Source organism: Hyperolius riggenbachi, chromosome 6, assembly GCF_040937935.1.
Source record: "Hyperolius riggenbachi isolate aHypRig1 chromosome 6, aHypRig1.pri, whole genome shotgun sequence".
Taxonomy (NCBI): Eukaryota; Metazoa; Chordata; class Amphibia; order Anura; family Hyperoliidae; genus Hyperolius; species Hyperolius riggenbachi.
In genome coordinates this window covers 380,005,632-380,020,611 of record NC_090651.1, presented here as the reverse complement: position 1 = coordinate 380,020,611, position 14,980 = coordinate 380,005,632, and the positions used below count along the sequence as shown (strand labels likewise).

Sequence of the window (14,980 nt, the reverse complement as noted above, 5' to 3'; positions counted from 1 at the left end):
CTGTGACAATTAGTTACATTTCCTCTGCTCTCTTCAGACAGGTCAGTCAGAAATACAGGACACAGGAGCTGCAGCTGTTGGGAGCTCTCTCTCTCTCTGTTACACACAGAGCTACACATAGGGCCTGATTCACAAAGCGGTGCAAACTTTTTCGCGGACTTTTGCGCGCGCAAAGTGCCGCGATTCGCGCGATCCCGGACTTTTGCGCGCACAATTTGCCGCGATTCGCGCAAATCGCGGCAAATTGCGTGCGCAAAAGTCCGCGAAAATGTTTGCACCGCTTTGTGAATCAGGCCCATAGAGTTAACTGAAGAAGTGTGAGGGGAATTTCCCCTCCCCTCATGGCTCAGTCAGCCGTCAGTTTTGGCGTCAGTAAACTTTGAATGTATTTTGATAACAGTAAACAAAGAAGTTGCTACTGAAATGTATACACCAGTACTTAGCAGCACTTCCCATACAATTCCTGTGTCAATTGAAAAAAATATGTGAATCGATAGTATTCCTTTAACCATTTACCGCCATCCTAACGTATTAAAACGTCATGCTTACCGCTATTAACAGCAACATGACGTTTTAATACGTCGCGCATTCCCGCCGCTGCTACCGCCGTGTGTCCGCCGCTACCGCCGCCATTACCGTCGGGATCCCGTGCTGGGCGATTGGGGAAGAGGACTGAACAGTCCTCTACCCAATCGCAGTGCCTGGAGTGAATGGACGTGACCGCGAACAGCGGCTACGTCCATTCACATAAATAGGAAATGTAACAGTTTAATAAAGTGTGTAAAAAAAAAAAAAAAAAGTGAACACGTCCTATGAGTGTTCACCAGCGCCATCTTGTGGCCAAAAAGTATATTACACTTACAAAATACATACATTTTCAAGTATATACACATCATTAATAAAATTACACTTCCAACCCTCCCCCCCAAAAAAAACACTTGTAAAAAAAAAAATCAGCTTAGAAAAAAAAAAAAATAGTTGCCTTAGGGCTCTTTCACATCAGAGCTTGCGTTGGAGAACGCTCAAAGCATACGTTTTGTTGTATGCCTTTTACTGCGTTTTGATATGCGTTGCACTGCAGTGAGTGTGCGTTTTTAATCCGTTTTCAATCCGTTACTGCACATAGAAAAACGCAGGTAATTTTTTTTTCTTTTAGTTGTCAACTTTCTACATTGTTCCTCTGTTGCATTCTGGGACTGATTGCCTGCGTTAACGGATTAAAAACGCGCATAGTGTGCGTTTTACATTGACTAACATTGTAACGCATAAAGCTAGCGTTGGCCAAAAAACTGCGCCTGGGTGCAGTGTAACGCAACGCACAAAAAGGCTGCGTTATATGTGAAAGCTAAAATGAAAGTCTATGGACTTTCATTTCACCTTGGGTAACGCAAACTTTATCCTTTGCGTTGAAACGCAGAAAATCTGCCCTAATGTGAAAGAGCCCTTAGGGACTCAGCTTTTTTTATTCTATATTTTATGGGGGAAAATTAATTTTAATTTATTACATAGGGGCTTGTAATTATGGCCAGAACAAACAGAAAAATAACCATAACCACTTATATTTCAAAATAATATACTGTCGCCATACATTGTGGTAGGGACATAATCTAAACGGTTTAATTATCGGGACCACTGGGCAAATAAAACGTGTTTGTTTTATCCACAGGAGAATGTTTAATTTTAAAACTATAAAGGCTGAACACTGAGAAATAATGATTTTTTTTCTTTTTTTTTCTGTTTTTCTCATTAAAATGCATTTAGAATAAAAAAATTCTTAGCAAAATGTACTATCCACAGAAAGCCTAATTGGTGGCGAAAAAAACGAGGTATAGATCATTTTCTTGTGATAAGTAGTAATAAAGTTATTAGGGAATAAAAGGGAGGAGCGCTGACAACTGAAAATTGCTCTGGTCCGTTAGGATAAAAACCCTTGGGGGTGAACTGGTTAAGGAGAAAAAGTTTGGATTAGTCTCAGGGGCGGTTGTAGTAATAATGAGGCCCACAGGCAGTATGAGCCGCCTTCCCCTGACAGACACACTCACCTCAACCAAAAATCATCATAGGGGCCCTTGATTGCAGTCAATCTTCCCCCAGGGCCCCCAAGCCGGTGGACCCCCCCCAGGCCCGGATTTACCTCCCAGGAGCCTATAGGCACAGATGTCTTGGCACCTTAGATTTCGCCCTCCATGAACCTACAAACCTACAAACCCTCCCGAACCGCATTGCTGCGAGAAGTGTGCACTTCTCCCTCCCTTGCCCGTCTTCGGTAGCTACAAGTGCCCCTTCGTAAGAGGTAGTCAGAGGTACCCTCAATATTAAATAGCTAGTGGTGCCCCTGACTGAAGGGAGATCTTGTCAGTGGAATGCTAAGAGCTGGGTGAGTAACCTTTCACATATGCTCTCCTCAGGACTCTGCATAGGGAAGGAGAGAGAGGGAGGGAGGCACTCGGGGAGGAGAGTAAGCCACCATTCCATCAACAGGAGCCTGTAGACACAAGCCTACAGTGCCTTATGGTAAATCCGGCCTTGCACCCCCCATTACCCCCCAACGTATCTGTGCTCCCCAGGGCCCCTGCAGAGTGTTCTGTAGAGTGGCGTCTCACCGACCCCGTCAGTTTGGGGCTCTATGCACCCCATCTTCATCCTTGCAGGGGCGCCTCACCTCTGTCACCCTAAACATGTTAATACTGTACATATGTTATAACATCCCGCAGGACACGGAGGAGAAGCACCCCAGCCAGAATGAAGACAGGGGCGTAGCAAAAGCCCCGGCAAGGGATGCAGGTGCAGGGGGCCCCTGAGTCTGCTAGGGGGCCCAGCCAGGGCCGTTATTAGCAGCGAGGGGGGGAAGGAAGGGTGCAGCACAGAAAAGGGGGCAGTAGGCACACAACAGTGGGGAAGGGGTGCCCTCCTCCGTGCCCTCCTCCCTCCCCTCAGGTTCCCCTTCAGTGCTCCCCTACCCCTCCAGGGGGCGGAGGGGGGGAACTCAAAGTTTTGCAGGGGCCCAGTGATTTCTAGTTACACCTCTGAATGGAGACATGCCTTATCTAAGCCTCTGGATTCTATGGAGGCTCCCAGTCAGTAGCCGCTACACCTTTTCCCACAAAACGTCATTACCTTTTCTCTAATAGTGTACCAGAGACATCTGTATGGCTGAGATTGTGGTGAAATCCCTCCCACAGTGTGATGTCATGACCATGGCCCTGACAGTTTGCTGATTGTGGGAATTAACAGCTGTTTCCAAATACCAAGCAAGCAGCATCTCCCTGTGTGCATAGAATGCTCAGGCTAGGCGCACACTTAGCAGAAATGCTAGCGTTGCCGAAAAAACTGCGTTTTTTGCCGCTGATGGAAGTCTGTGGGCTGCAGGAATAAGCACATATGCGTTTTACATGCGTGCGTTCAAGAACGCTGGTTTTGTTGCATGATATGCAAAAACGCATCAAAAACGCAGGTAATGAAAGTCAATGGAAACGCAATGGTATGAGTTTTTCATGCGTTTTCCATGCGTTTTTAGATGCAGTTTTTTTTTTTAAATTGTTTTGTGATGTATCTCTGCTTCCTGTTGTCTTCCTATTAATTTGCATACAACGTCATTGTAAAACGCATGAAAACACAAAACGCATAAGCATTTTGTCTATGTGAACCACAAACACATTAAAACGCACGCAAAACGCTTGAAAAACGCATCTGCAGTAAAAAACCGCAAACGCACCAAAAACGCAGAAAAAAAACTCAAAAAATGCACACACAAAAAATATGCACATGACGTAAAATGCAGCCTTTCATGTTACGTTAGGTGTGCACCTACCATCAGTAATGAACATTCCGCAGAGATCACCTGACAGGACTAAAGATGCACCACCTCTGATGAATTTTAGAATGTAAATCAGGGAGAGGAAAGATTTTTCAACGGGCAAACACTGACTAATCTATAAATGAATATTGTAAAATAAAATAAGCAATTTAACTTACTACGTTATTTTTACTACAGTCCCACTAATATTTATTTTGTTCTCGGCCTGAACGTGGCTTATTTTTCTCTTTCTGTCTGTTTCAGGTTTTTCTCTCTCCTGCATTCAGTGTTCTGGAACTGACGAGAGCTCGTGCAAAGGAAGCTCAGTCCAGTGTCCTCCTGAGTATAATGCATGTGTTGCAACTTATGAGTATAACTATATAGGTGAGTGGAAGGAAAATGCATTCTGTTATGTGAAGTTATTCAGCTCAGTGGGAACTCCATGTTACCTTAAAGTGGTCTGAAACGCAGCATTTCTTCTTTGCTCTAAAAGATTCCTTACAAACACTTTAAAGCTATCACAAAAAAAAATTGTAGCAGAGCAGCATTCAAACAGTTAAACACAACACTTTGTCCTGCTATGGAAAGCTCCTTCTGCTTAGGCTCCGATCTGAAGTGGAGATAACGGTATCTTTTATTTACTTTCTTCAGTTGTTACATTGTGTGTAACAAATGAAAACAAGCTCTCTGTAAAGTTCTCTCTTTGCTTCAAGCACACACACACAGTTCAGAGGAACTCACTAGAAGATTTTAATATATAATAAAAAGCAGCTGGAATAAAATGCAATGGCAGCTTTCAGGGTAAGATAAACTACACTTTGGGAACTTGTAATTTGTAGACAGACAATATTACTTGTGCACAAAAGCAAATATGATACCTGTATAAGTAATACAAAGTAGTAAAACACATTTTTATTGAATGTTATGTCAGAGTTTCAGACCACTTTAACCTCCGTAGCGGTAAGCCGCCGGAGGGTGCCGCTCAGGCCCTGCTGGGCCGATTTACATATTTTTTTTTTTTTGCTGGATGCAGCTAGCACTTTGCTAGCTGCGCCAGCACACCGATCGCCGCCGCCTCGCGCCCGATCGCGCCCCCCCCCCCCCCAGACCCCATGCGCTGCCTGGTCAATCAGTGCCAGGCAGCGCCGAGGGGTGGATCGGGACTCCCAATGACGTCCCGACGTCGCTGACGCCAGTGACGTCATCCCGCCCCGTCGCCATGGCGACGGGGGAAGCCCTCCAGGAAATCCCGTTCTTCCTCATCGGAGATCGCCGAAGGCGATCGAAGCGGGCAGGGGGGATGCCGCTGAGCAGCGACTATCATGTAGCGAGCCCTGGGCTCGCTACATGATTTAAAGAAAAAAAAGAAAAAACTGCTGCGCTGCCTCCTGGTGGAATTTTTCATACCGCAAGGAGGGTTAAGACCCACAATGATGGCAAACCACCAGCAGGGTCGGCTCTTCTGCACCTGCGCAGGCACTCCACATCATCCACATCACATCATTTAGCGCGTACTGCGCCTGCGCAGTAGTTGTCTTATTTTAAAAAAAAAACAAGAATGATCCAATGAGAAATTACTTATTTAGCTTACTTATCCTGTTGTCTTTAGTAGTCTCTGTCAGATTTAGGAAGAATGTGATATGAAAATATATACCATATATATATATATATATATATATATATATATATATATATATATATATATATATATATATATATATATATATACAGTATTTCTGTTATCAAAGCAAATGAGAAAAATGAGGCAAATGAGCTGCACGGTAATCACTAGTAATAATAGTTTCACAGTTTGCAAGGTGTGCGTTGCATGAGCATTTAAAAAAAAATCACACAGCAATTTGCTTTTTTTCTGCATACTGCAGGCGTATTGCATGCCAATCACACACAATCATACACAGCCTATGTCTTAAAACGCATGCTTTTCCACATGGACAAGCATGCTTTTAGCCAAAGTGAGATTTAACCAGATGTCCTGAAAAGTAAAAAGAAGGCAAAACTTTCTTATCTGGCTGAGGAAACACTGCTGATAAGATTTTAGTGCTGAACAGTTCAAAAGGTTGTTAATTCTGTTTGTCTGTTTGTTTTAAAGCTGAATGAAACAATTTTTACCCCAGACTCTCATGGCAGCTGTTAAGAAATCAATTCAGATCTTTAAAGGACTACTGTCATGAAAATCTTAAAATTTAAAATACATGTATACTTATACAGATAAGAAGTGCATTTCTCCCAGAGTATAATGACCCATACATTAATTTTCTCCTATGCTGCTGTCACTTACAGTAAGTAGTAGAAATCTGACAGAAGCGACAGGATATAGACTAGCCTATCTCCTCATGGGGGCTTCTCAGGGATTTCTTTATGTTCAAAAGCACTTAGTGAATGGCAGTTGCTCTGCCCAACTGCCAAAAAGTGTACGGTGAGCAGGGAGGCTGGCCAGCATCTGTGTATAAATCTTTTTCAGGGAGTGTCTTTATAAAGAATAAATGCCAGGCTGTAAAATTTTCAGAAAAACACATTTTTGCAAAGGTATACTGTATGTGCACACATATATGGGAATGCATGCAAATATTAATTTGCACCGAATGTATTGAAGTTAATGTGCTGGAGGAAACATATTTTCCAGAAAGTTCTTATTTCTTTAATGCCTTAGGTAAAAATACATTTTCACATGCATGCCCATGAATTTTCACACATACATTAATCAATGCAAAAATATGTTTTCTCCTGCCCATGTTTTTGTAGCAATTTTTCTCTTCTGTGCGAAAATGTAACATTTTTGCAAAAATTAAAGAGGAACTCCAGTAAAAATAATGTAATAAAAAAGTACTTAATTTTTACAATAATTATGTTTAAATGATATAGTCAGTGTTTGCCCATTGTAAAATCTTTTAAATCCCTGATATACATTCTGACATTTATTACATGGGGACTTTTTTTACTGTTGCCAGGTAATGTAGCTGCTGCATGCTTTTTTGGCAGTTGGAAACAGCTGTAAACAGCTATTTCCCACAGTGCAACAAGGTTCACAGACAGGAAACTGCCAGGAGTACCACGGTACTCAGAGCTTCTTGTGGGAGGGGTTTCATCACAATATCAGTCACACAGCGCCCCCTGATGGTCTGTTTGTGAAAAGGAATAGATTTCTCATGTAAAAGGGGGTATCAGCTACTGATTGGGATAAAGTTCAATTCTTGGTCGGAGTTTCTCTTTAAGTTGAAACAAAAAAGGCAACATTTGTTCATCAACTGAGAAATCTTTCTTCTCCCTGATTTAAGGTGGTCATACATCAAGTGACTTGGTGGCCGATCAACCACCCAATTAGATTATTATAATCAAATAGGATGAAAATCAGTGCCGCCAAGTGCATGTCCGATCTTCGATGCGACCAATCTCAAGCTGAAATTGGTTGCATGAATCGGTTGGACATGCTGCAAGATGTAGGGTCAACTTCCTTGATTGGGTGCGCAGTGGTAACGGCAAGCAATATCGGGACAAGCAACAAGCACGACGAAACCCCCCGGCGGCATATGTGTGCGACGCGCGTGTATGGAGCTAACGGAACAGTGGCGGATTCAGAAAATGGACGGCCACCATGATGCAGTACAGGTAATGTATAAGCGCAGTCTTGCACACGTACATTTATACACCGGGGGACAGTGGCGAGGCAGTGCATGCAGCAGACTTGCACAAGTACATTTATACACCAGGGGACAGCGGCGAGGCAGTGCATGCGGCAGACATGCACACGTACATTTATACACTAGGGAACAGCGGCGAGGCAGTGCATGCGGCAGTCTTGCACACGTACATTTATACACCGGGGGACAGCGGCGAGGCAGTGCATGCGGCAGACTTGCAAACGTACATTTATACACTAGGGGACAGCGGCTAGGCAGTGCATGCGGCAAACTTGCACACGTACATTTATACACTAGGGGAACAGCGGCGAGGCAGTGCATGCGGCAGACTTGCTCACGTACATTTATACACTAGGGGACAGCGGCGAGGCAGTGCATGCGGCAAACTTGCACACGTACATTTATACACTAGGGGAACAGTGGCGAGGCAGTGCATGCGGCAGACTTGCTCACGTACATTTATACACTAGGGGACAGCGGCGAGGCAGTGCATGCGGCAGACATGCACACGTACATTTATACACTAGGGAACAGCGGCGAGGCAGTGCATGCGGCAGACTTGCAAACGTACATTTATACACTAGGGGACAGCGGTGAGGCAGTGCATGCGGCAGTCTTGCACACGTACATTTGTACACTAGGGGACAGCGGCGAGGCAGTGCATGCGGCAGTCTTGCACATGTACATTTATACACTAGGGAACAGCGGCGAGGCAGTGCATGCGACAGACTTGCACATGTACATTTATACACCAGGGGACAGCGGCGAGGCAGTGCATGCAGCAGACTTGCACACGTACAAAAATACACTAGGGAACAGCGGCGAGGCAGTGCATGCGACAGACTTGCACATGTACATTTATACACCAGGGGACAGCGGCGAGGCAGTGCATGCGGCAGTCTTGCACACGTACATTTATACACTAGGGGACAGCGGCGAGGCAGTGCATGCGGCAGACTTGCACACGTACATTTATACACTAGGGAACAACGGCGAGGCAGTGCATGTACATTTATACACTAGGGGACAGTGGCTAGGCAGTGCATGCGGCAAACTTGCACACGTACATTTATACACTAGGGGAACAGCGGCGAGGCAGTGCATGCGGCAGACTTGCAAACGTACATTTATACACTAGGGGACAGCGGCGAAGCAGTGCATGCGGCAGTCTTGCACACGTACATTTATACACTAGGGAACAGCGGCGAGGCAGTGCATGCGGCAGACTTGCACATGTACATTTATACACCAGGGGACAGCGGCGAGGCAGTGCATGCGGCAGACTTGCACAAGTACATTTATACACTAGGGAACAGCGGCGAGGCAGTGCATGCGGCAGTCTTGCACACGTACATTTATACACTAGGGGACAGCGGCGAGGTAGTGCATGCGGCAGACATGCACACGTACATTTATACACTAGGGAACAGCGGCGAGGCAGTGCATGCGGCAGACATGCACACGTACATTTATACACTAGGGAACAGCGACGAGGCAGTGCATGCGGCAGATATGCACACATACATTTATACACCAGGGGACAGCGGCGAGGCAGTGCATGTGGCAGACTTGCACACGTACATTTATACACTAGGGGACAGCGGCGAGGCAGTGCATGCGGCAGACTTGCACACGTACATTTATACACCAGGGAACAGCGGCGAGGCAGTGCATGCGGCAGACATGCACACGTACATTTATACACTAGGGAACAGCGGTGAGGCAGTGCATGCGGCAGACTTGCACACGTACATTTATACAATAGGGGACAGCGGCGAGGCAGTGCATGCGACAGACATGCACACGTACATTTATACACTAGGGAACAGCGGTGAGGCAGTGCATGCGGCAGTCTTGCACACGTACATTTATACACTAGGGGACAGCGGCGAGGCAGTGCATGCGGCAGACTTGCACACGTACATTTATACACTAGGGAACAGCGGCGAGGCAGTGCATGCGGCAGACTTGCACAAGTACATTTATACACTAGGGGACAGCGGCGAGGCAGTGCATGCGGCAGACTTGCACAAGTACATTTATACACCAGGGGACAGCGGCGAGGCAGTGCATGCGGCAGACATGCACACGTACATTTATACACTAGGGAACAGCGGCGAGGCAGTGCATGCGGCAGTCTTGCACACGTACATTTATACACCGGGGGACAGCGGCGAGGCAGTGCATGCGGCAGACTTGCAAACGTACATTTATACACTAGGGGACAGCGGCTAGGCAGTGCATGCGGCAAACTTGCACACGTACATTTATACACTAGGGGAACAGCGGCGAGGCAGTGCATGCGGCAGACTTGCTCACGTACATTTATACACTAGGGGACAGCGGCGAGGCAGTGCATGCGGCAAACTTGCACACGTACATTTATACACTAGGGGAACAGTGGCGAGGCAGTGCATGCGGCAGACTTGCTCACGTACATTTATACACTAGGGGACAGCGGCGAGGCAGTGCATGCGGCAGACATGCACACGTACATTTATACACTAGGGAACAGCGGCGAGACAGTGCATGCGGCAGACTTGCAAACGTACATTTATACACTAGGGGACAGCGGTGAGGCAGTGCATGCGGCAGTCTTGCACACGTACATTTGTACACTAGGGGACAGCGGCGAGGCAGTGCATGCGGCAGTCTTGCACATGTACATTTATACACTAGGGAACAGCGGCGAGGCAGTGCATGCGACAGACTTGCACATGTACATTTATACACCAGGGGACAGCGGCGAGGCAGTGCATGCGGCAGACTTGCACAAGTACATTTATACACTAGGGAACAGCGGCGAGGCAGTGCATGCGGCAGTCTTGCACACGTACATTTATACACTAGGGGACAGCGGCGAGGCAGTGCATGCGGCAGACATGCACACGTACATTTATACACTAGGGAACAACGGCGAGGCAGTGCATGTACATTTATACACTAGGGGACAGTGGCTAGGCAGTGCATGCGGCAAACTTGCACACGTACATTTATACACTAGGGGAACAGCGGCGAGGCAGTGCATGCGGCAGACTTGCAAACGTACATTTATACACTAGGGGACAGCGGCGAAGCAGTGCATGCGGCAGTCTTGCACACGTACATTTATACACTAGGGAACAGCGGCGAGGCAGTGCATGCGGCAGACTTGCACATGTACATTTATACACCAGGGGACAGCGGCGAGGCAGTGCATGCGGCAGACTTGCACAAGTACATTTATACACTAGGGAACAGCGGCGAGGCAGTGCATGTACATTTATACACTAGGGGACAGTGGCTAGGCAGTGCATGCGGCAAACTTGCACACGTACATTTATACACTAGGGGAACAGCGGCGAGGCAGTGCATGCGGCAGACTTGCAAACGTACATTTATACACTAGGGGACAGCGGCGAAGCAGTGCATGCGGCAGTCTTGCACACGTACATTTATACACTAGGGAACAGCGGCGAGGCAGTGCATGCGGCAGACTTGCACATGTACATTTATACACCAGGGGACAGCGGCGAGGCAGTGCATGCGGCAGACTTGCACAAGTACATTTATACACTAGGGAACAGCGGCGAGGCAGTGCATGCGGCAGTCTTGCACACGTACATTTATACACTAGGGGACGGCGGCGAGGTAGTGCATGCGGCAGACATGCACACGTACATTTATACACTAGGGAACAGCGGCGAGGCAGTGCATGCGGCAGACATGCACACGTACATTTATACACTAGGGAACAGCGACGAGGCAGTGCATGCGGCAGATATGCACACATACATTTATACACCAGGGGACAGCGGCGAGGCAGTGCATGTGGCAGACTTGCACACGTACATTTATACACTAGGGGACAGCGGCGAGGCAGTGCATGCGGCAGACTTGCACACGTACATTTATACACCAGGGAACAGCGGCGAGGCAGTGCATGCGGCAGACATGCACACGTACATTTATACACTAGGGAACAGCGGTGAGGCAGTGCATGCGGCAGACTTGCACACGTACATTTATACAATAGGGGACAGCGGCGAGGCAGTGCATGCGGCAGACATGCACACGTACATTTATACACTAGGGAACAGCGGTGAGGCAGTGCATGCGGCAGTCTTGCACACGTACATTTATACACTAGGGGACAGCGGCGAGGCAGTGCATGCGGCAGACTTGCACACGTACATTTATACACTAGGGAACAGCGGCGAGGCAGTGCATGCGGCAGTCTTGCACACGTACATTTATACAATAGGGGACAGCGGCGAGGCAGTGCATGGGGCAGACTTGCACACGTACATTTATACACTAGGGAACAGCGGCGAGGCAGTGCATGCGGCAGACTTGCACACGTACATTTATACACTAGGGGACAGCGGCGGGGCAGTGCATGCGGCAGACATGCACACGTACATTTATACACTAGGGAACAGCGGCAAGGCAGTGCATGCGGCAGACTTGCACACGTACATTTATACACTAGGGGGCATCTGCGAAGCAGTGCATGCAGCAGACATGCACACGTACATTTATACACTAGGGGACAGCGGCGAGGCAGTGCATGCGGCAGACTTGCACATGTACATTTATACACTAGGGGACAGCGGTGAGTTAGTGCATGTGGCAGACGTGCACACGTACATTTATACACTAGGGGACAGCGGCAAGGCAGTGCATGCAGCAGTCTTGCACACGTACATTTATACACTAGGGAACAGCGGCGAGGCAGTGCATGCGGCAGACTTGCACACGTACATTTATACACTAGGGGGCATCTGCGAGGCAGTGCATGCAGCAGACATGCACACGTACATTTATACACTAGGGGACAGCGGCGAGGCAGTGCATGCGGCAGACTTGCACATGTACATTTATACACTAGGGAACAGCGGCGAGGCAGTGCATGCGGCAGACTTGCACACGTACATTTATACACTAGGGGACAGCGGCGAGGCAGTGCATGCGGCAGACTTGCACACGTACATTTATACACTAGGGAACAGCGGCGAGGCAGTGCATGCGGCAGACTTGCACACGTACATTTATACACTAGGGAACAGCGGCGAGGCAGTGCATGCGGCTGTCTTTCACACGTACATTTATATACTAGGGGAACAGCGGCAAGGCAGTACATGCGGCAGACTTGCACAAGTACATTTATACACTAGGGGACAGTGGAGAAGCAGTGCATGCGGCAGTCTTGCACACGTACATTTATACACTAGGGAACAGCGGCGAGGCAGTGCATGCGGCAGACTTGCACATGTACATTTATACACCAGGGGACAGCGGCGAGGCAGTGCATGCGGCAGACTTGCACAAGTACATTTATACACTAGGAAACAGCGGCGAGGCAGTGCATGCGGCAGTCTTGCACACGTACATTTATACACTAGGGGACAGCGGCGAGGCAGTGCATGCGGCAGACATGCACATGTACATTTATACACTAGGGAACAGCGGCGAGGCAGTGCATGCAACAGACATGCACACGTACATTTATACACTAGGGAACAGCGACGAGGCAGTGCATGCGGCAGACATGCACACATACATTTATACACCAAGGGACAGTGGCGAGGCAGTGCATGTGGCAGACTTGCACACGTACATTTATACACTAGGGAACAGCGGCGAGGCAGTGCATGCGGCAGACTTGCACACGTACATTTATACACTAGGGGACACCGGTGAGGTAGTGCATGTGGCAGACGTGCACACGTACATTTATACACTAGGGACAGCGGCAAGGCAGTGCATGCGGCAGTCTTGCACACGTACATTTATACACTAGTGAACAGCGGCGAGGCAGTGCATGCGGCACACTTGCACACGTACATTTATACACTAGGGGGCATCTGCGAGGCAGTGCATGCGGCAGACATGCACACTTACATTTATACACTAGGGGACAGCGGCGAGGCAGTGCATGCGGCAGACTTGCACACGTACATTTATACACTAGGGAACAGCGGCGAGGCAGTGCATGCGGCAGACTTGCACACGTACATTTATACACTAGGGGACAGCGGCGAGGCAGTGCATGCGGCAGACTTGCACACGTACATTTATACACTAGGGAACAGCGGCGAGGCAGTGCATGCAGCAGACTTGCACACGTACAAAAATACACTAGGGAACAGTGGCGAGGCAGTGCATGCGGCAGTCTTCCACATGTACATTTATACACTAGGGGACAGCGGCAAGGCAGTGCATGTGGCAGACTTGCACACGTACATTTATACACTAGGGAACAGCGGCGAGGCAGTGCATGCGGCAGACTTGCACACGTACGTTTATACACTAGGGAACAGCGGCGAGGCAGTGCATGCGGCAAACTTGCACACGTACATTTATACACTAGGGAACAGCGGCGAGGCAGTGCATGCGGCAGACTTGCACACGTACATTTATACACTAGGGGACAGCGGCAAGGCAGTGCATGTGGAAGACATGCACACGTACATTTATACACTAGGGGACATCTGCGAGGCAGTGCATGCGGTAGACATGCACACGTACATTTATACACTAGGGAACAGCGGCGAGGCAGTGCATGCGGCAGACTTGCACACGTACATTTATGCACTAGGGAACAGCGGCGAGGCAGTGCATGCGGCAGACTTGCACACGTACATTTATACACTAGGGGACAGCAGGGAGGCAGTGCATGCGGCAGACATGCACACGTACATTTATACACTAGGGAACAGCGGCGAGGCAGTGCATGCGGCAGACTTGCAAACGTACATTTATACACTAGGGGACAGCGGCGAGGCAGTGCATGCGGCAGTCTTGCACACGTACATTTGCACACTAGGGGACAGCGGCGAGGCAGTGCATGCGGCAGTCTTGCACATGTACATTTATACACTAGGGAACAGCGGTGAGGCAGTGCATGCGGCAGACTTGCACATGTACATTTATACACCAGGGGACAGCGGCGAGGCAGTGCATGCGGCAGACTTGCACAAGTACATTTATACACTAGGGAACAGCGGCGAGGCAGTGCATGCGGCAGACATGCACACGTACATTTATACACTAGGGAACAGCGGTGAGGCAGTGCATGCGGCAGACTTGCACACGTACATTTATACAATAGGGGACAGCGGCGAGGCAGTGCATGCGGCAGACATGCACACGTACATTTATACACTAGGGAACAGCGGTGAGGCAGTGCATGCGGCAGTCTTGCACACGTACATTTATACACTAGGGGACAGCGGCGAGGCAGTGCATGCGGCAGACTTGCACACGTACATTTATACACTAGGGAACAGCGGCGAGGCAGTGCATGCGGCAGTCTTGCACACGTACATTTATACAATAGGGGACAGCGGCGAGGCAGTGCATGGGGCAGACTTGCACACGTACATTTATACACTAGGGAACAGCGGCGAGGCAGTGCATGCGGCAGACTTGCACACGTACATTTATACACTAGGGGACAGCGGCGGGGCAGTGCATGCGGCAGACATGCACACGTACATTTATACACTAGGGAACAGCGGCAAGGCAGTGCATGCGGCAGACT

General features: G+C 48.5%; 1 protein-coding gene across 1 annotated transcript in view; it reads left to right on the top strand.

Moving 5' to 3' along the window:
• The window catches only part of LOC137523088 (uncharacterized), a 66,133-nt gene that overhangs the window by 15,908 nt on the left and 35,245 nt on the right, over positions 1-14,980 (top strand). Inside the window, exon 2 of the mRNA XM_068243297.1 lies at positions 4,061-4,180. Within this exon, the coding sequence (XP_068099398.1) occupies positions 4,061-4,180 (120 nt within the window). The remainder of the gene's footprint in view (positions 1-4,060; positions 4,181-14,980) is intronic.